Genomic DNA, 21,270 nt, shown 5'->3' on the forward strand with positions numbered 1-21,270 from the left:
AAAGAAGTCGACTGAAATATGCAGCACACAAACATTGCAACTAATTATGGCTTAGAAACTGTAAAAATATAGGCATAGAAGGTTTTGACATATTTAACATCTGACTTAAAAAAGCTATTTCCAGCCCGTGTTACTGTATACTGTTATTCCACGTGAGAGACGGAAACAGCATTTGATGTTTGTGTACGCCACGCTATAGTTTTGATAGTATGAATATTTAAATAATACTTGCTGGTAAACACGGTAAAGAATGTTGCTTACTTGTGAATTTAAGCGCTGATACTTAAGTTGGTAACTTTTTATCGTAGTGGACACTAGGACCCAGAGGAAAACCCATTTGCCTGCTCCCTTGCCTGCCGATCGAGGGTCAGCAGACTCCTCCTCATCTCCGGTGTCAAACTTGACATCAGGCTTTGCGCTGAGAATGGTAACTCGTCTTGGAGTCAGCGCGCTCATATCAGTGGCATGCTTCATGGAGATATGTACCTCTCATTGCCCTCTCAACCTCCAACATGGATTGCAAACCCCCTGTTCTTTTTCTGATCCTCTCTTCATTGATCTGCCTGGGACAACTCACTAACCACCCCTCTAACGAAGGTAGGAAATGTTCACTAAGAGAGGCGAGTGGTGATTTTGCACGAGTGTTTCCAGGATGGTGTGGCGCTAGGTGGTTCTGCTTGGTAGGTGTTCCATCGCTTCTTTAAGGTGGTCCAGGAAGAAACGCCGTTTGCTTCAGACCTGTGTTTTAGGCGTCGGCAGCGAGGTACACGCTTGGAAGAAGTGATTATAACTCATCTGCTGGTGTTTTATTACCGTATTACACATAGGAAGAAGACATTATATAAACCAGGTTACTCCGTATTACTTGGTAGAATACGCAAATATACTTATAAATAATAATGTTTACAGGACTTGAATAAGTCTGGATGTATGTTTTATTTTCATTTTATTTTATTTTCTCTTTTTTTGTTGCAAAACTGTCTACCTTCTTAGTAATGTGTGTACAAAGTTTTATATTCTACATGTCCATTTTCACTGTTTAATATGGATAAGCACGAACGGCATATGTACACTGCAGGGGGAATTCACGTTCTGTAAATCTGAACGCCTATTGTAATTACTTGGTAATTAGTGGAAGCAGGGGCGCACATTTCATACCTACACAGTAATCTACTCTTAAATGTATATCAAACCAATGCAATGATCTTAATCTCACAGATAGATAGATGCGTGTGTTATTTCCTCAGCTTGGTTAATTCTTAATAAGTTTCAATCTGTTAAAGTAACATTTCTGCAGTGAATTACTGACACACAGACCTCTATGCAGCGCATGATAATTGCCAAAGATGAAGTCATAATTTTGACAGCATTCAGCTACCTATTCATGAGACATACATACTGTTATAAACAGAAATATATTTTATTAGCTTGTTCATATTTCATTTTTACATAGTTATTCTGTCTCATAACTGTGCAGACTGTTATTAACAAACTGAGCTAACAGTAATAAATGTATTGCCACATGCTGTAGTTCAGTCAGTATATAAAACCTTCCCACATGGATATTAGAAGGGTACAAACTTGCCAGTAAGAACAAAGGTCTTGTTTAAAACAATGAATTTGTTATTAGCTAAAATAATCAATTGAAAATGTGTTATTTTATGTCATGTTTTTAAAGGTAGGTGAACAGATAGCATACAGAAGGAAATGTGAATATAAAGCTGCATTTTGTGCTTTGTTTGAATCCTGTGCTTTGTTTTGAATCTGTAATATGTAGTTGTAGGGATGCTTTATAAACATATGAAGTAATGTACAACATACCATTGATCTGTTAGATTGGACCGAAACCAGTTACATGTTAAACTATAAAAATATACCTTATATTGTCTTTTCTGGTTTATACTGTTTATTTCTGTTTTATTTTTTTTAGAAAACTCTGTTCTGGTTATTTTTAAAAGCATTAGTAGTTCATGAACCCAGGCTTTTGTTACGAGTTCTGCTCTGTTTAAAATATAATCTTTACTACAATATGTGACTTATAATTCTAATATCCAGATAAAATGTTAAACAGAAGGACCGACTGGTTTTGGAGAATAAAATGTCCCACTAGCATCTATAATGCCGTGTTTTATCATTTCCCGTCTTGCTTATTTTTTTGTGTTGATAATTAAAGCCTCAATATAAAACCTAACATTTAAAAATTAAACAATTAAAAAGTTTGTTGCAGATAATCAAATATGGATTTTGTAAAATGATTATGCAAATGTACCAAAATGTGTGGAGTGATTACAGTATTTAATACAGCTGTAGTACAAAGGGTACTTTTACTTCTTGTCAGGAAATTGAGATACAAGAACAGATCTACTGCTGTCTGTGCAGAGGGGCAGAGACACATTACAGTCACATACCTGACAGCCTATTGCCATAACAAGCAACAGCTTATGAGTCTTATTCATTGCGCTAATGGGAGTGATCTGAAAAGAAAAGGACTCCATTTAAACATGCATCTTATCAATAAACATGTAACATTGCCTTTAAAATGCATTTTTGAAACAGACATGATAACTGCATTCGCTTTTACTATTGATTGGGTTTAGTGTTATGTGGAGAGTAGGTGGTGATTGACTTGAACAGGGAAGCAACTAAGATACCATGGTACAGCGATATAATAAATGCTAAATGGACTGTATTGGAATTTGGAGCTTGTTTCCATGGAAATAGATAGAAAAACAAAATGATATTTATTGTGATAGTTCCTTATTGCACATTTCCAGTTTATATTTTTGAACTCAGCCTGGCAGTATGTGTTACATATCACTTGATATTATTTTGTTTATTTTTATTGCGTTGCCTTGCTGGAAGCCATAGTTTAATTCCACTGTTGTGCTACATTTTAGATTCAATTCCAGTGGATTGAAAGCGGGAGAGTGTTTCATATCATCTGTGGTGTGTATGGGAATGGGAGAATACTTCTGCCGACCTTCATTCTTGTGCAATAATAAATAATACCTATACTCTTTCTGTAGAGGAGTCTGGAGAGACTTCATTTTACTATCTAATAAATCTCACAAGTTAACACTTGACCTGAGTCACTAAAGGCAGCTAACAGCACAATTTGTTTTAGGTTTTATGCACTGCCTGAATTGCTTTAATAACAGTTTGATTGCATTGGCAGGAACGCCTTTAGGCACCTGAAAATACCAAAAAGTATTTCAGATAATATCAGAGATCAATATGAACTTGGGGCTTATATTACAAGGGCACAACTGAAAAAAAGAAAAATGCCAAGCCCTTTTTTCAGTACCCTGCTCATTGAATATTCAAATAGAACTGGAGTAGCGTTTTCTATTAAATAATTATTCTATGGTGATGATAACAGTAATTGATTCTCACCTTTTTTTTCTACATATATATGGTTATGTTATACATGTCATTGTATGCGTTCACATTGGAATTTGATATGGCATTGTACTGCAATGGAACCACTGTAATTGCAGCTGCTACCAGTGATCCTATATACTTTCTGAAGAGAATATTATTATCAACAATATATTACATTTTGACAGCCATGTGTGTGCCATATGTATACGTTCACATTTTGGGTTCTGCCATTTTTAAATATATGATGTATTTTTATATTGTCTCTGGCACACAGATGCATGCATCCTCTCATTAGTTAAAGGGCATTGGAATACAGTAGACAAAGACACATCAATATGGTAGGGCAGTATAGTAAAAACACACTCAATTACTATTTGTAGCTGGCAGGTGGAAATATATATATGTGACAATAGGAAAGTTGACACAAATGTAGCCAGTCCGTTGTTTAAATAATTAACTTTTTCTGAGCTTTCTATAAGTAGGGTAACGATAATGCAATTTACTAGGTCTTTTGCCGCAGTACAGAGTTTGTACACCTTTTTTGAATTCATTGTTACTGCAATGTACATTAATTAGTTAATTATTTAGAGCATAGGCAAAATATGGTTTCGCCATCCAGTATGTATTCCACAGCTACACAATGTAAAGGTATGACCTATATACAATCTACAAAACGGTATGGGAGACACACACATAGATAGATAGATAGAAAGATAGTACTGTGAAGTTAAACCTAATGCCATTTTTTTTCTCTTTAAACTATCAAACACTATATGACATTTATTTTATTTATTTGTAAATTGAACCGTTTTTATTTATTTCTTTATGTTGTTATGGAACACCCTGTAAAAGCAACGGAGACCCCCGTTTATGTGATAAGGTTCGAAGCTGAACTTTCCAGCTGCCTCGCCTCTTCACTTTCAATATATTCCACCTTTTGTGCAGTGGTGCTTGAGCCGCGATCGGGTGCGTGTTGAAAAGTTTAAAAGCAGGCGTATAGTCCCAAGCGTTGGGGGTCTGTTCCGCAGTGAGCTGTCTGCCTGCGAGTGTCACTGTAGAGCTGCCGTTGATGAACTTCAATAAATACGGGCGCTTGGTTACAGTGAGCGTGGCAGCACGCAGCGCTTCAAACAGAAAACAGGATTTAGAGATGTTCAGGAAATTAACATTTCCTAGATGCGTGTAAGAAATGAGATATGCTACTCTTAAATACAATACAATATGTTAATAACATACAACTTTATGTATTTTTTTGGTTATTTGTTTTTTGTTTATTTCTTATTTTATTTTAGAATAAGACCAAACAATTTATTTAAATGTCCACAGACAAAAGAGGACACAACCAAAACATGCAAACCAAACAAGAATAAATACATAAATAAATAAGAGGAAAGTTTTGCGAAAAAACGAAAGCTGCTTTTCTTTTTTTATAAGACCACGCACATACACAAACAAACGTGTGTGTTTCACAGTCTCACGTCTTTTCAGAAATAATGGTAAGGCTCATTTGTAAAGATAGATTCATACGCAATGCTAAGGTGTATCTTTGGCACATGGTTTGCAGCTCTTCCACTAAAATAAATATAATGGCTGATTTAACACTGAAAAAAAAAAAAAAAAAAAAAAAAAAACATGCACATTTACACTTTGACATTCAAACAAATCCGCTGTTTACTACTGTGCACGCATCTGGGGGATGAAAAGAGAAAATGAGAAGCCAGGTCGAATGCGAAAGCATCGGGTGTGCGGCGGTAGTACGGGCATATACCGTAGGACCAACCCTTAAACACTAGCGGCATTGATCCAATTTAGCATTTATATATCTTTTACACACTTAATTTAGAGTTTATTTATTTATTTATGTAATTATTATTATTAAGAACTGTTTTAAACTAAACGCATTAACAATCTTCAATCCGCTTAGTTGTGGTTCTGCGTTGTTCCCAAATTAAAAGCCATTTTTCTTTGCATTGTCAATGCGTTGGCTTAGCCCATGATGTCCGTTTACAGCAATGAAACTCTGATTTATAGCGCTTCGTGTGATAACACTATGAACCAATAGCCTCTAATGCTGCTCACAGGCTCACCAGCTGCTTCCAGATCAATTCAGCTCCGGACTGCGTTATTTGTGTATCTCCTCCTGAAGGTATTAGACAGCGATAGAGTTGGCTTTCAGGAAGGATTTAGGTAGGTGTGTGTATTGGTTTCTCGGATTTTATTAAGGTCTACAAACTGTTTTAATCTCCATTTCATACGACTCAAATGTAAATGTCCTAAAATTAAATCTGTGTAACCATCTGACCATAACCATACAATCATTGTATTTCAAATACACACATGCATTTATTATTATTATTATTATTATTATTATTATTATTATTATTATTATTATTATTATTATTATAGTACAGTCAGCATCGTCGTAGCATGGTAGGATTAGTTACATTGTAAAAATTTTTATAATTTAAAATATCACACAGTACGTTAATGCAGTTTTCAAACTGCAAAAACGTTTTTAAGCATTTCTAGTCTGTTCATTGTTTTAAAATATTTTTTATGTATATATATATATATATATATATATATATATATATATATATATATATATATATATATATATATATATATCTGTATTTATCATTTTTTCTTCCTAATCTGAAATAGCAGTGTTACTGTATTAAAAAAGGTAAATATGTGCAAATGGACTAAAAACAATTAAACAGCAAATCAGCGTTCAGTGATGATGAAGCTGCTTGTTAGACTGTGAGGGGTTTTGACAATGTGTCGAGTGACGAGAGAACCTTGCAGCACAGTCTGAGTTCCACGGAATAACCTCTCCCTAATGCCCCCTTGCCCCTCCAGTCGCTCCCATGCTGCAGCTGTTGTGGGTGATTGATATCAGTATTAACACAGCCTTGCATTAACACGTCGTTTCTAGGGAAGCAGCCGCTGTGTTATTCTCAGGAGTGAACAGACTGCTAGCCGTTTGTGTTCTGGACAGCAGGCAGTCTCAAGTACAATGCAAAGTTTCTGTCCAGGAACTCCAATACGATTACAGCATGGATTGTATATTGATGTTTTCAATATACAAAGAATAGAGACTTTTTGTACTTTCAGTCTAACATATACAGTAGAATTAACGTCAAAGTTGATATCATATAAAATATGAGGTCAGCAGAAGGAATATATATATATATATATATATATATATATATATATATATATATATATATATATATATATATATATATATATATATATATAATGCTGTTGTATTCAAGAATTCTGTTTTTGGAAATGCTCAGATTTTTTCTTGTCAAATCAAGAACTGTCAATGTTGCAATACTAGAAATAAACAATTTTCTTTATAGTCAGGTAAAGACTGACACAGTTCATCATTGTCTGTTTAAATGTAATTTTTTTATATAAATCCTGCTATTGATATATTTATCTCAACAGTAACACGGGCCCATATTCACAAAATTGTTTTCAGGAATGCTTTTTTTTTCTGTTTTTTATTTTAGTTTTTTTTTTAAAAACAGTTTATTCTCATTTTTAAAAGCACTGTTTAACCTAAGAGAATGTTTATAAAGACTTCCACAGTCTTCTCATTGTATCTATTTTTTGTTAATCAGAAAAGAGATTTGCCTCAAGCTGATGTCCTTTTTTTCACAGTCTTCAGCAAGTTTCCAGTTCTGGACCAAATGAAGTCCAAGCTAGTGTTGGAGAATCAGATCAGAGGAGGCATTGCTTTCAAATCAGAGCTCGGGTTCTATTTACCGCACAGCTTAAACCTCTCGTCAATTGCAGGCAATGCTTTATTATCACAGCCTGTAGCTATTACTGTTTTCCAGTCAGTAATTAGTTATCATTAGTAGACGCAAAATCTTGCCAAACATCATTGGACCCCGAAACACCACTGACAAAAATGTAATAGCATCATGATTTTTGTTTATTTTTTTATTTGAATTTGGTATCAGATGGTGTCAGTAATATTGCATGATTATAAAAAGGATGCATTGCAAATAAAAACAAATACAGGAGTATTCTTGAGTTGTTTGTCTCTATACTAATTTAGGATACACAGCTAAGTTTTTTGTGCGTATTCAACATTATTACACAGTACTAATTTAAGTAATACAGCAGTGTCTGAACTAAATAGCAAGAAAACCACAACTGTAAGAAGAAAAACAGAATTGAGTGTGGGATCCATTAAACCCAAGGGATCAGGCTACGAGTGATCCAGAGAGAATGTATGAGCCCAGAAAATACCAAGGCAATCTGGCTCAGACAGCACTAATGAACTCTGTCACTTATTCTCTGGTCTTAATGATCAACAGTGGGAAGAACGCCTGTGGCTTTCAGGTCATTAACTGCCTGGTAAGGACCGTCTTCATAGTCATTATTGTTTTAAATGTAGTATAACCCCTTTCCACTTTAGCTTGAAGCATTTCCAGCTGCAAATGCTGCAAGGTGATTATTGCATTCTGCAGTATGTTTCTTGCTTAATACATCACTATCAGTACCCTTTTATTGCAGTACTGCAGTTTTTACTGCCGTATACCCGTTTACTGCTGTATTTTTTAAATGCTGTTGTAAACTATGTTAACCGCAGTAAACACTGCAGAACAGTGTGATCTTTCTGCAGTATTTACAGCACAGAAGTAGCGAACTGCATTTTGGTTATCAACTTTCTCAAGCTACTGATAACTATCATTTTGAAATGTTCTAGAATTGGGAGAGTATGTGTACTAGAACTGCAGTTAACGCGTTATTACAGAAATGAAGATCTCAAGTTGCAGTTGCATTAGATGTAGACAGTGCAGATAATACTGAGGTGCAATGTAACTACTAGCAGCTGCATTTCGTTATATAATATACCTTTCTAACTGCACTTTGACTGCAGCTGTCTTCTCATCTGAGGTCACGAATGGCTTTGGATTTGGAGTCAGTGTGTTCAGTGCAGTCCTTTCATTGGTGTTGATTGCATTTAGAGGATGCTCATTGTTCTCTATGTGGTTATTACTGTGAAACCAAACTGCTGTTTTAGATATTGCTGCTAACAGTAATAACTAAGGACCATTTGTAACCAATTTAGCAATTTTTGCACTTCTTGCTCCTGAACATCTTACTGTAATTAGATAGCAAATGCAAAGTAATAAATCATCTTAGTACAGCTAAGAAAGGGACCTCAGCATTACTGAATGCTAATGCATGTGGCAGACAAATATAAAAATAGGACTAATGACACATTTCACAAAACTCAGTTTTCATTTTGCTGTACACTTTGTAAATTACATGGGATGTGATTTCCCTTTTCAAAGCTTGATTGCTAAACAGTAAGACTAAAATGCCTTTTCCCTGCAAAGATACATACTTTCCCTGAGCAACAATACATAGAGCATGGAAGTGCATAAACAATACCATGGGAAAATGCTTTAACTTCATTTCAGCTTTTAAATGTGGTCAACTAGCACAGTGAAACAGACATGTTTTAAATGAAGAGCACATTGATTATATGTTTAGTGTCACTTACATAAGGTTAAATGGTCTTGGGCAAACTTTGTTGACTACGAAATTCACCGTTTCAGCTCAGTAATGTCTCACTTTGGTTGCACAGTAATTCTGCTGTAATTAAATGGTGCCTTCATCACAGTATGTGAAATACTGCTACAATACCAGGCAATATGAATCTAATGTGAATTGCTCTGTCAGAGTTCTGTAAATATTGAATTAAGGCACTCTGCTAAATATCGAAGGCTAACCATAAAAAATGCAGTGCCATATTTTCAAAGAGTTTTCTCCAGTCTTTAATTAACTACATCTTTTAAAGTAGAACAACCCCTATTGACTTCACTAAACTAGTATCAAACATCTAGGGCATGTGATTGGAGGTTTCTCAAACTGTCTCAAGTTTTTTGTTTCTTGATTTTGCACATTACTGTTCAATTGTCGTCTTTCAAAAAAAAAGGACTTCATTAAGACTGGAGTAAACGCTTTGAAAATATCGGCCAAAAGGTCTTATTCGCAAAGCCTAAACCCAGGAGTTAAAAAAAAAAAAAAGTATTTTTTAATAGTGTTTGTGAAAACATTTTTGAACAGCAATGAAGCCAAGAACATTCTACAACAGTTTCACAAATTTAAAATTATTTACTGTAGGGGTGTGCAATTTTTGAAAAAAAAATTATTGACCAAGCTACAGAATTCTAGAAAAATCCACTTGTCCTTCTTAAAAATCTACTTGTCCCCTCCCCATCACACACAAAACACACAAAAAAGTAGAATATAACTTGTAGGATTTTGGTTTTATTTAACCATGAACACAATCAATCAAGTAGTGATTACATAAACACATTGCCATGAGATTTACAGTCTTTATTTTAAAACATTAAAATATTGCACAGATAATCTCATATGTAAGCATTTAATTTCTGTCATTATAAACATTTGTCAATCTTCATGTTTTAATAGTTTCATAAATCAATGGATTGTGCACGTCCAATAAATAACTAATAACGCTTCTGTTCAAATCTAGTAAAAACATATATATATATATATATATATTTTAATATAGCTTTTAAATGTATTATGATAAATGGCAAACTAGGTTAGCAACACTAAAATTGAAATAAAATAAAGAAATCCCTACATTGTTTGCCAGGGGAAAGTTTACTGAAATGCTTCTAAACAGAAAACTTTTATTTTTTAAACATCCCAACAAGTACACGCTTAACCACAAAGTTTCTAATCCACTGATACCTTAGTGACTATGGTGTTTATTTATTTTGTTACTTTACTAGATTGCTGCATTTAAATGTCAGGTTCATGTATTAAGGAAGCAGTATCACTTATCTGCTAATTTACAAAAAGCGTAAATAATACCTGAAGTTTAAAGATCAGTCTGTATGACGTTCATCGTCACAGTAAATAATACCTGAAGTTTAAAGCTCAGTCTGTGTGACGTTCATCGTCACAGTAATAATACCTGAAGTTTAAAGCTCAGTCTGTGTGACGTTCATCGTCACAGTAAATAATACCTGAAGTTTAAAGATCAGTCTGTGTGACGTTCATCGTCACAGTAAATAATACCTGAAGTTTAAAGCTCAGTCTGTGTGACGTTCATCGTCACAGTAAATAATACCTGAAGTTTAAAGATCAGTCTGTGTGACGTTCATCGTCACAGTAAATAATACCTGAAGTTTAAAGCTCAGTCTGTGTGACGTTCATCGTCACAGTAAATAATACCTGAAGTTTAAAGATCAGTCTGTGTGATGTTCATCGTCACAGTAAATAATACCTGAAGTTTAAAGATCAGTCTGTGTGACGTTCATCGTCACAGTAAATAATACCTGAAGTTTAAAGATCAGTCTGTGTGACGTTCATCGTCACAGTAAATAATACCTGAAGTTTAAAGCTCAGTCTGTGTGACTTGGCCTGATTTTGTCAAATAATTTGCTCTCGTCAGGAATTTAATTCATGCATTTAGTAAATTAGAGACTGGGGAAAACGCTTTAAAAACTGCAAACAGCTTTGGGTGAATAAAGAATATTACCCCAGTCCAGTTATACTGTCTTGACCCCTAGAACTTATGCTGGCTTCTGTTTTTTTAGCCACTGTCACTGTGCAAATATTCCCCAAAGCATCTGCACCTGCTGAGAAGAGGTGCATCATGTGAGTGGGGGTACCTGCCTGGGGCACTGAACATGTGCTTAGATACAGCTCTGCTTCAAAAATAGCAATGTGCTGGTAAATGATATCTTCTGGGGGCTGAACAGTATCTTTAATTCTGCACAAGGTAGCCTATTTAAAGGCTGGTTGACATGGAGGCAGTGACCTTTTATAAGACTCAAAGAGGCTCTATAAGATAGCAAGATAAACTTACAAAATGTTTTAGTATTCCACTCTCAAGTGTAGAACCCCCAAGAACATTTGGAACCACATTTGAGAAACCTTGCATTTAGCAAAAAAATGTTTTTCAAGTTGGTTTGGTTAAAATAGCTATTGGGAAACAGACCTCTGAATGATTTTCTAGAATTCTTAATTTGAATTAATTAATAATTTCTACTTATCTTTTTAACAGCCACTAAACCGCTGTAGTATTAACGATATATATTGCCATAGGCATTGCAGAACAGAAAGGTGTCCGTTATCACAAATTCGTTAGCGGCGGCTGGGGATGGGGATCAGAGACAGACAGAAGCAGACAAGTTCATTAAAAATTATTAAACGAGAAATGAAAACTAAATTAAAAGCAGTGTAACATATCAGAACTAGAATGGGGTCTCTTAAACTCTAGTAATACTAGGTATTTGGCTAACACCAGAGATGGACTCTGTCAGTTATTCACTGGACTGAATGACCAGGAGTGAAGAGAGCCCTTGACTTTCATGCCATTAACTACCTGTATAGAACCACCGTTATTGTTGAAGTACTGTATTAACCACACTGCCCACTGTAGATTTCATGTGTATTTATTTCATATTGAAGGGTATTGCTCTTATATCTTCTTTAAATTACCAGTGGATCTTAAAAGCATGTCCAGCTGTAAGCAGTGCAAGGTGATTATATTATTCTGCATTATTTACTTTGATTAATATAGTTTATTGCACTATTAAAAAAAAAAACTAAACATTACATTCAGTTACATTCTCATTTATTGCAGCATACTGCTGGGTATATTAAGTATTATAAATGCTGTACATTTTTAAATATTGTAAGTACTGCAGAATACTATAACCTCCCGCCATTATGTGCATCATGCAAGCAATGGGCTGCTTTTTGGTTTTACATGCTGGTAAGCACTCAAATTTTACATTTGCTTCCGTTGGGAGGGGGTGTGTGTGTACTAATGTAGAACTGCAGTTAATGTGTTATTGTAGAAATGATGATCTCAAGTTGCAGATGTAGACAGTGCAGATAATACTGAGGTGCAATGTAACTACTAGCAGCTGCATTTCGTTATATAATATACCTTTCTAACTGCACTTTGACTGCAGCTGTCTTCTCACCTGAGGTCACGAATGGCTTTGGATTTGGAGTCAGTGTGTTCAGTGCAGTCCTTTCATTGGCACTGACTGATAATGTTCCATAGGAGGAATTCACAAAGCCTTTTACTCCAAAGTGTTACAAAACTAGAAATAAACCAATTCTTCTGTACGCAGTTGGAAGTTAAATGGTTAAAGAGCAGAGCATTGCCTGCCTCAGAGAGTGACTGGCCGCGAGGAACTAGTTTAACAGTGCTTGCTCTTATCAACAAATAGATGAGACAAAACTGGTTGTTTTAAAGCATGTGAGCATGTTCCAATAGGACTGAGAGCTGGTGCTGAACCATTAGCTGTTGACCCCAGCAGTTAACACTGATTATATCTGCCCATTTCCAGACTTGAAGCGCCTGGACTGACTTAAATGGCTTTTTACTGGCTTGACATTCTAATTGAAACCAATGGGTATTCCACAACGGAGATTGGCTGACACACAGCTTTGAGTGGCTTTGGGAGCCTGTCAATTGAGTGATGAAGTAATCGGCTTGGTAAGGGTTAATTGTCATGCTCTGAATGGAGCATCTCCTCCTCTGAGAGATCTTGAGGAAAGGTCTGGGTATTTGTGAGACTGTAACACAGTAGCTGTAGTAGTTTTTAGGGGGCTCATTACATGTACTGTACTGTTTAAGGGATAATTCCCTCTGAGATTTACAAAAAGTAATCCTGGCTGTAAAGTCAGTGGTGTGCACTGGAACACCATTTTGAAAACTGTCAAATGAAAAAACACAAAATACAAAGTTAAAAAAACAAAACAAAAAACAGTAGGTCACATAACTGGTGACATATTGTAAGTATGACAGGATTTGTGCCTATTCTGTGGTATATCATAGAAAACAAATGCTGAACATGCATCATAGAGGATGTCTGGGAACAACTTAATAAAACTAACGATAAGTGACTAAACATTTATCAAACTGAAATGAAAGACAAACATTCTCATTATATGTCTTCTTTCAATTTTCCAAATGGCTAAAACAGTTTGGCAGACATTGTAGATCTGTACCGTTTGTCTTTATTCCATCCAAATACAAATCTGGGACCCTCTTCTGCACATGTCTACAGTCCAGCACATTACTCTTGGAGTAAGCTTTTCACTGGTTATTATCTGTGGTTATAGTTTCAGACTCATCGGCCACATACTGCAGACTCTGTCTCTTTTAATTGTGTAAAAAGTGCTTTGTTTTGACTTTGATCTTTTTCAAGTTTTCAAGTTTGTTGTTGCTGTTGTAGCTTAGATCACTTGTATTAGAATCAATAGAATGTGATTTCTTTTTAGCATGTTGATGTTTTCTGATATTATACTCAAGACTGGATTGTTTTTTTTCCCCTCCAGACCCTAATAAAATGGTAATTTTTTTTTCAAGTCTCCACTATCTACGTGTTGAAATGTAAGTTTAACATAAGGGTGTCTTACTGGCATTAAGTAAATTTGCTGGCATATTTTTTGCATGCCACTGTGTGACTTCAGTTTCCAGTGAGAGGAAAATTCAATGAGATGCAGATAATGCTGTTTCTTCTGACTGAAATTCAATAATGAATCTATGTTGTTTTCCTGAATCTTGATCTTTGTCAGCTGCTTTAGGCTTTAACTCAGGACTGAAATCCACGTTAGACTTTACAGCAGCAACATCAGCATTAATTGGCCCCCTTAAATTTCATATTCAGTAACCTGGCTGACTTTCTGATTCCAGGAACCTGTTATTAAGTGGAGTGCAGGATTAGCAGTGCCTAGCGTAAACACTCTTTTACTCCTGTGTTAATCTTTGATGTGGGGATCATATTTTTATTACATTGCAGACAAGAGCTCTTATTAGGCTTCCCTACTCATGGGTTTGATAGAAAGAATTAGCTTGAGCTACATTAGTGTAAGAGGAAACATCCCTAACATAGCACTGCATTAGTGTAAGAGGAAACATCCCTAACATAGCACTGCATTAGTGTAAGAGGGAACATCCCCAACACAGCACTGCATTAGTGTAAGAGGAAACATCCCTAACATAGCACTGCATTAGTGTAAGAGGAAACATCCCTAACACAGCACTGCATTAGTGTAAGAGGAAACATCCCCAACACAGCACTGCATTAGTGTAAGAGGAAACATCCCTAACACAGCACTGCATTAGTGTAAGAGGAAACATCCCTAACACAGCACTGCATTAGTGTAAGAGGAAACATCCCTAACACAGCACTGCATTAGTGTAAGAGGAAACATCCCTAACACAGCACTGCATTAGTGTAAGAGGGAACATCCCCAACACAGCACTGCATTAGTGTAAGAGGAAACATCCCTAACACAGCACTGCATTAGTGTAAGAGGAAACATCCCTAACACAGCACTGCATTAGTGTAAGAGGAAACATCCCTAACACAGCACTGCATTAGTGTAAGAGGAAACATCCCTAACACAGCACTGCATTGGTGTAAGAGGAAACATCCATAACACAGCACTGCATTGGTGTAAGAGGGCACATCCCCAACACAGCACTGCATTAGTGTAAGAGGAAACATCCCTAACACAGCACTGCATTAGTGTAAGAGGAAATGTCCCTAACACAGCACTGCATTGGTGTAAGAGGAAACATCCATAACACAGCACTGCATTGGTGTAAGAGGGCACATCCCCAACACAGCACTGCATTAGTGTAAGAGGAAACATCCCCAACACAGCACTGCATTAGTGTAAGAGGAAACATCCCCAACACAGCACTGCATTAGGGTAAGAGGAAACATCCCTAACACAGCACTGCATTAGTGTAAGAGGGCACATCCCTAACACAGCACTGCATTAGTGTAAGAGGGAACATCCCTAACACAGCACTGCATTGGTGTACGAGGAAACGTGTAAGCTACAAAGATAATGCAGTAACTTTCGATAAGCCTTCAGTTGAAGACACATTTCTGCTGCACGACAGAAGAGGCAGATGACATGAACACTGTATTTTTTAATTGACTCCAGCTCTTAAAACAACAGCTGCTGGAGATTGCACCAAGACAAGAAGATGCTTGTGTTCAAGTTTTCATTTTGAATATGTGCTGGTAACTTTCATTAAAAAGCTTATTGAACCTTTTTGTCATGCGTGGGTCAGTGTCAATTTAGCTGCTTGGGTTTTAATGGCTCTAAGCATGCTCAACAGGATCTATGAGACTGATACCATTGCATTAGTTTACCATTTTTTTATTGTGCTTTATCTTATTTTTCTGTGCTTTACTGTGCTTACTGCATATACTTTACCCTGTTACTTTAAAACTATAAACTGCTCTACTTTTACCGTAGTACCCCAAAGCAGACTTTTATTAGCTATCTGACCAATATATTTTTGACTTAAACAACTTAATCCAGATGTCAAACCCATATTTTCTATATTGAGCAGAACTGATGAAAGGAAACAATTGCAGGACTGGCTGTGATCATTTATCAGAGTGATTGATGCCTGCAGACAGCCTGTGGTTATGAGCCCATATTATTATGTCTTGCATGTATTGATTCACCTGTTCTGGCTCATGTTATTAAAATAGTTTGCAGGGATGAGTGGTCAGATATCTATTGATAATTTCAGTCTGTATGAGGGATGGGATTGTGAAGAGTAACAGGAGAGCATAATGTGATTCCTCCACTGCTAGTGGATATCTCTTCTTTATTTTGAGCTCAAGAGATGCCATAGTCACATTTTAAAAGGTCTTGGGTCAATTCAATCTGCATCTTCTCACTGAGGCTTTCAAACAGAAACCAATGGAGCTGTAACCACAACTATCATTGCCTGTCCTATGAGGGTAGGTTTCATATTGTGGAATATGGGCAAAGGCTAGGGTTAAACTTTGCACTCATGTTTATAGATGCATTTATCTGAAGTAAAAACACATATCATCATGCATTTACTGCTTATGTATATGCATCATGAACAGACCCTTGTTTTTAAATAGGGTGGGAACAATAATCATCCTTGTGATATTAGCAGCACATGTTTAATCTTGATGGTACATCAAAATGGTTATCTATAATATAATTTGAGGCAGTTATCTAAAGCTAAAAGGGATCAACTCCTTTGCTACTGAGATGTTTTGCCCCTCTCTCTTCCTGTAGACAACGATGAAGAGATGTAAAGAGATGCTGGGGAGGTGTGTTCAGTGCCACTTACCTAAACTGGGCCTCGCAAAAAGAAAAGAAAACAGAAATATGGCTTTAAATACATTAAATAGTAAGTGGCGGGATTCCGAAAATATAACTTTACACGTCTCCATGTGCTGCTACAACTATTTAAATAATGTACCTACAATTTGTCTTTTCATTGTTAACATCCTGACAAGTTTTTACATTAGCGTTAAAGTCTGTTTCAAAGCTCTTTTCAAAATGGCCGCTCTAGTGCACTGGGGTTTGAGATTTGTCCTCTAATAACTGCTGAAAGAGCGACTGAAAAAAAAAAAACAACAACTAAAAACATAACAATAAGTGCTTTTCTGTTTTGTACCACATCATGGATCGTTATTGCTGTGTTACCTGTTTGACAGTGCGGGCATTAATTCTTACACTATCAGTGCACTAGAGCAGACATTTTGAAAAGGGATTTGAAATAGACTTTAAAGTTCTAAGTGGAAAAAGTTGTCAGGATGTTAACAATGAAAAGATAAATTACAGGTACGTTATTTAAACAGTTGTAGCAACATGTGTAACGTTATATTTTTCGGAACCCCGCTACACACTCTTTAAACTAATGTTAATATTGTCTGACCTTTGCTTTTACTGTTTTTCAACACAAATTCCTTTTGGTTGAAATCTGGCCCTCCAAGTCTCCTCGTTTGGCTGAGGAAATGAAGCACAGGTGGCACGTCTTACTTTCCTTCAGACAAATGTCCTGGCAGGAAATCACTCAGCCAGTGCCAAGTCCTACAATTGGTTTCTGTCATAATAATGCTGCTGCTGTTTGTTTATGGGACGGTTATCTTCTGTGCTGTTATCACCTAATGTGTTCTGTATCCATGTGTGTGGCGCTGATCATTGTGTTTCATCAAGGGGTTCCAGCAGTGTTAAACAAAGTAAAGGAAAGTTGAAAAAAAGCAATGGTAACAAGGCCATGTAGCCTGGAACGCTGCACACACGCAACTGAAACAGAGAAACAGACATTTCAAAATATCCACTGCCACTTTCCAGCACTAATATTGCTAGCAACAGCCATTTCTTGTCCAGGATTTTTTTTTTTTCTCATGGTGTGATGCATGGGTCATGTATTAAATTAACCACAAAGGCAGGCTGTTCCATTGCCGTGGACGGGAGTTCCCAGGGGACGGCACACAATTGGCTGAGTGCCGCCCAGTTGGGGGGAGGGCTTAGGTCGGCCAGGGTGTCCTCAGCTCAGTGCGCACTACTGACCCCTGTAGTCTGGCTGGGTGCCTGTGGGCTTGCCTGTAAGCTTCGCAGAGCTGCGTTGTCCTCCGGCGCTGTAGCTCTGAGGTGGCTGCATGGTGAGTCTGCAGAGTGAAAAGAAGCGGTCGGCTGACGACACACATTTCGGAGGACGGCGTGTGTTCATCTTCTCCACTCCCGAGTCAGCGCAGGGGTGGGAGTGGTGAGCTGAGCCTAAATAATAATTGGATACTCTAAATTAGGAGAAAATAATGAAAAATAATTGGCGACTACTAAATAAAATGTAAAAAAAAAAGTTAACCACAAAGGCAGGGAATCACATAAAAGAAAGTGGTTACCCAGATCTACTGTACAGAACTGGGGTTACAGATCTCCCACTTCAGGTGCTATAGTCAGTACAGCTGCTGAAGACAGTATGTACCCTATTTTGAAGCAAGTGTTAAGTCAGTTTTCTGAGAGTAGTACAACAATTGCAACAGCATAGAAGAACATAGCAGCACTTGATTGCAGGAAGAAGGAGGTGAATTGCCAGGGCCGGCATTTCAGATTTCAAACTTTAATTGCCCCTGTAAATGGGTATCATCATTTCATCACTTATAGAACATGTCCCTAAGCCAATACGCTGCATTGTTATAAATGATAGCGAAAAAGGCCCTGATGATCTATGGGTCATCTTGCATTATTGACCATGATTAAACTCCTCTACACAAGCTATGTTATATGTTACACATACATTTGTCCAGGAAACAGAAATGTGAAAGAGCATTTCCTTTTCTCTCTGAAAAATAACAAACACATAAGAATACAAGAGACAGATTAGGATGTAAAACCTGCCGCCGACCTCGGGGGGTCTGCGAACAGCTCCAGTCAACAAAATACACAGTAGTGACAGCAAGCAGCTCATAAGCGAGCTCCCTGCGGGTCACCACTCACTGCTTCAGTACAAGTAACTGTGTGCTTTACTTCCTATTTTAAATAAATACTTGTGATCCTGCTGTAGTGGGATACGAATGCTGGAAGAAAAGAAAGGGGTTCCGCAGTGCGTTTGTGTATTTAGTTTCATTGAATCATGCTGACCTGGCAGCTGAGCAAGCCGTATGCTTATTAAGATGACTGGATAAATACCTCTTTTGATGGAGGAATAATTGAGCTAAATGAGAAAGAAGGAATGCAGCTTATATCTCTTTTCCTTTTGTTCTGTAGTTAATCTGCTGGATTCGAAGGCGAGTCAAGGGGAGCTGGGCTGGATCTCTTATCCATCACATGGGGTAAGTTTGACTGAGATGTAGCAAGACACATCCTACTAGAAAGCAAATCGCAATATAGTTTATATATATATATGTGCCATGTTGCAATGCTATACTGTAACATATTTTAAATATATTTTGGAATTGACTACATTTCTTTTTCCTATGAAACTTTTTCTTTTGCATTTTAGTTATTAAGGGGAAGGCAACTTCAAATGGTCATGCTTTTTATGTAATTTGTCAATAAAAAACAAGCATACTAAATTTGTGCAGCAGGTATACTATTTAAAGTATTAAAACAGGTTTCAAGAGTCCACAGCTAGAGTGCCTGAGCTCTGGTGTGTTCAAGCCCTCTGCTCTGCAGTCTGAACCCTTTTCCCAGGGCTTCATGCCATTACACAAACACGCCATGGCAATGGAATATTAAATTCCAACTGGATGTGAGCAGATGTATCCATGCATTTATTCAGAGTTTGTATATTTATAGAGTAGTTTTGCCCCCTGTATACAAAGTGATTGCTGTGTTATTTATGTGTACTGTAAGACCCTCATGCACCGCGCAGCTTGTTCTCTACAGATTTACGCAACATGCTCCACAGGATCTCTGGCATCTGGCTTTGGCATTCCTTGGCGTGTTTGTAAATGGTGATGAAGACAGCTTGTTGGATCTTTCGCATGCATGACTATATAGACGGTATCCACTTTCCCAAACAAATTACTATCAACAGACATTTGTTCCTGGGTACAGGATGGACTTAGCGCAGCAGTACACTGCTGGCTGGTGAAGGACATTCTTTATCACGCCGTAATTAAGCTGTGTTTATAGAAAAGGACTCATTCATTACGTACCCTTGAACAAAAAAGGTGCACTGTGGCCCTAAAGACTAACACTTCATAGATTGCATTGGACTATTTAACATTCTTGCTTGGTTCAGAGAGACACTTCTATCTTGGTGTTTTCGGGCCTAAGTTCCAGTTATAAAGCGAGAACTAAAAGCACAATATAATAACCGCCCACCAGGTGTCACTATGCACAAATATCAGACTTTTTTTTTTCTTATACATGTTTTTGCATATCTCTTAATGAATGCCAACCCTTTTATAGTTCTTTGCAAAATATGATTTAATGTTGCTTTTCACCCGAAATAAATACGTGGGTGCTTCAATGTTGAAATGCTCTTTTGGTGTCAGAATGTCAGGTTTCGGTTTAGTGTAAATATTACAGTTCGGTTTTTCCCACATTTGCATCTTTTCTGCGACTGAAACTGTGTGGCAGGCTGCAGTCAAGTAGCATGTTAAATGTATTTGAACAGGATTTAACTTATTTGGCAAAACATGAACTATACTGATTTGTTTAGACAACCTTATTCCAATCTTCTGAAAGAAGTAAATCTGGAATGGGTACTTGTGACAGGGATGTGGATGTTGTTTTTATTGAAGAGAATAACATGCTATAAAATAGAGCCCTAGATGCGCATGTAATTGGATTGCATCCTTAGTGATTCTGACCTGTATCACAGCACAGCTCATTCTGAAGTCAAGTTTCATATCGATAGAACGTGAGTTGCATTATACTGTATCTATGTATGTCTGATACTGCTGCAGTGGAAGTAACAGAATTAAAGCAGGTACACGGCAAAATGATTACATTGCCGTTCTATGCACCAAAAGCAGGGAAAATGATGTGCAATATGTTTACTGCATTTTCTTTCGACCAAAATAACTTTACTTTGGGAGTTTTGATAAATTGGAGCTGCTGGACCCTGGACAGCCTCTAATTATGTGTTGGCATTTGTGCTTTTAGTAAAAGAGCTAAGCTCTCAAAGCATGACAAGATTAAATATGTACAAAATGGGAAAGAAATTGCTGTGTAAATATAACAGGGATTGCAATGAGATGTTCACTGCATAGCAGTTTCAACTACAGTACGAGTTGCTTTGACAAATTAGAGAGGTCAAATGCACAGTGGTGTCTAATTGAGCTCATCATAAAGCTTGGAGTAGCTGTCTTTTCCATTATTTGCATCCCTTTTGCTCTTATAATGACTACTACATACTGCATTCACAGTCGTCTGTGGCTGTTCCATCCCCCCATCAGTTACATGTTGAATCTGTTTGGATATATTGACCGTTCAATAGTGTTCAATTCATATACCAGTTTTACTACCCAATTGAAAAGGCCTAATTCGAAAGCTGCTTCACCGCTGTAACCCGCTTATCAGTCAGGAGGGCTGATGATCAAG

The 21,270-nt window shown here is 36.9% G+C and overlaps 1 protein-coding gene across 4 annotated transcripts in view; it reads left to right on the plus strand.

Annotated features, from left to right (window-relative positions):
* The first annotated feature begins 394 nt into the window (after positions 1–394).
* LOC121320975 (ephrin type-A receptor 3-like) overlaps positions 395–21,270 on the plus strand; it is a 98,538-nt gene continuing 77,662 nt past the window's right edge. For all 4 annotated transcript variants that reach the window (XM_041259834.1, XM_041259836.1, XM_041259837.1 and 1 more), the window contains exons 1-2: positions 395–597; positions 18,985–19,049. In XM_041259834.1, the coding sequence (XP_041115768.1) occupies positions 513–597; positions 18,985–19,049 (150 nt within the window). In that variant the 5' untranslated portion in view covers positions 395–512. The remainder of the gene's footprint in view (positions 598–18,984; positions 19,050–21,270) is intronic.

Source organism: Polyodon spathula, chromosome 9 (assembly GCF_017654505.1).
Source record: "Polyodon spathula isolate WHYD16114869_AA chromosome 9, ASM1765450v1, whole genome shotgun sequence".
NCBI classification, from domain to species: Eukaryota; Metazoa; Chordata; class Actinopteri; order Acipenseriformes; family Polyodontidae; genus Polyodon; species Polyodon spathula.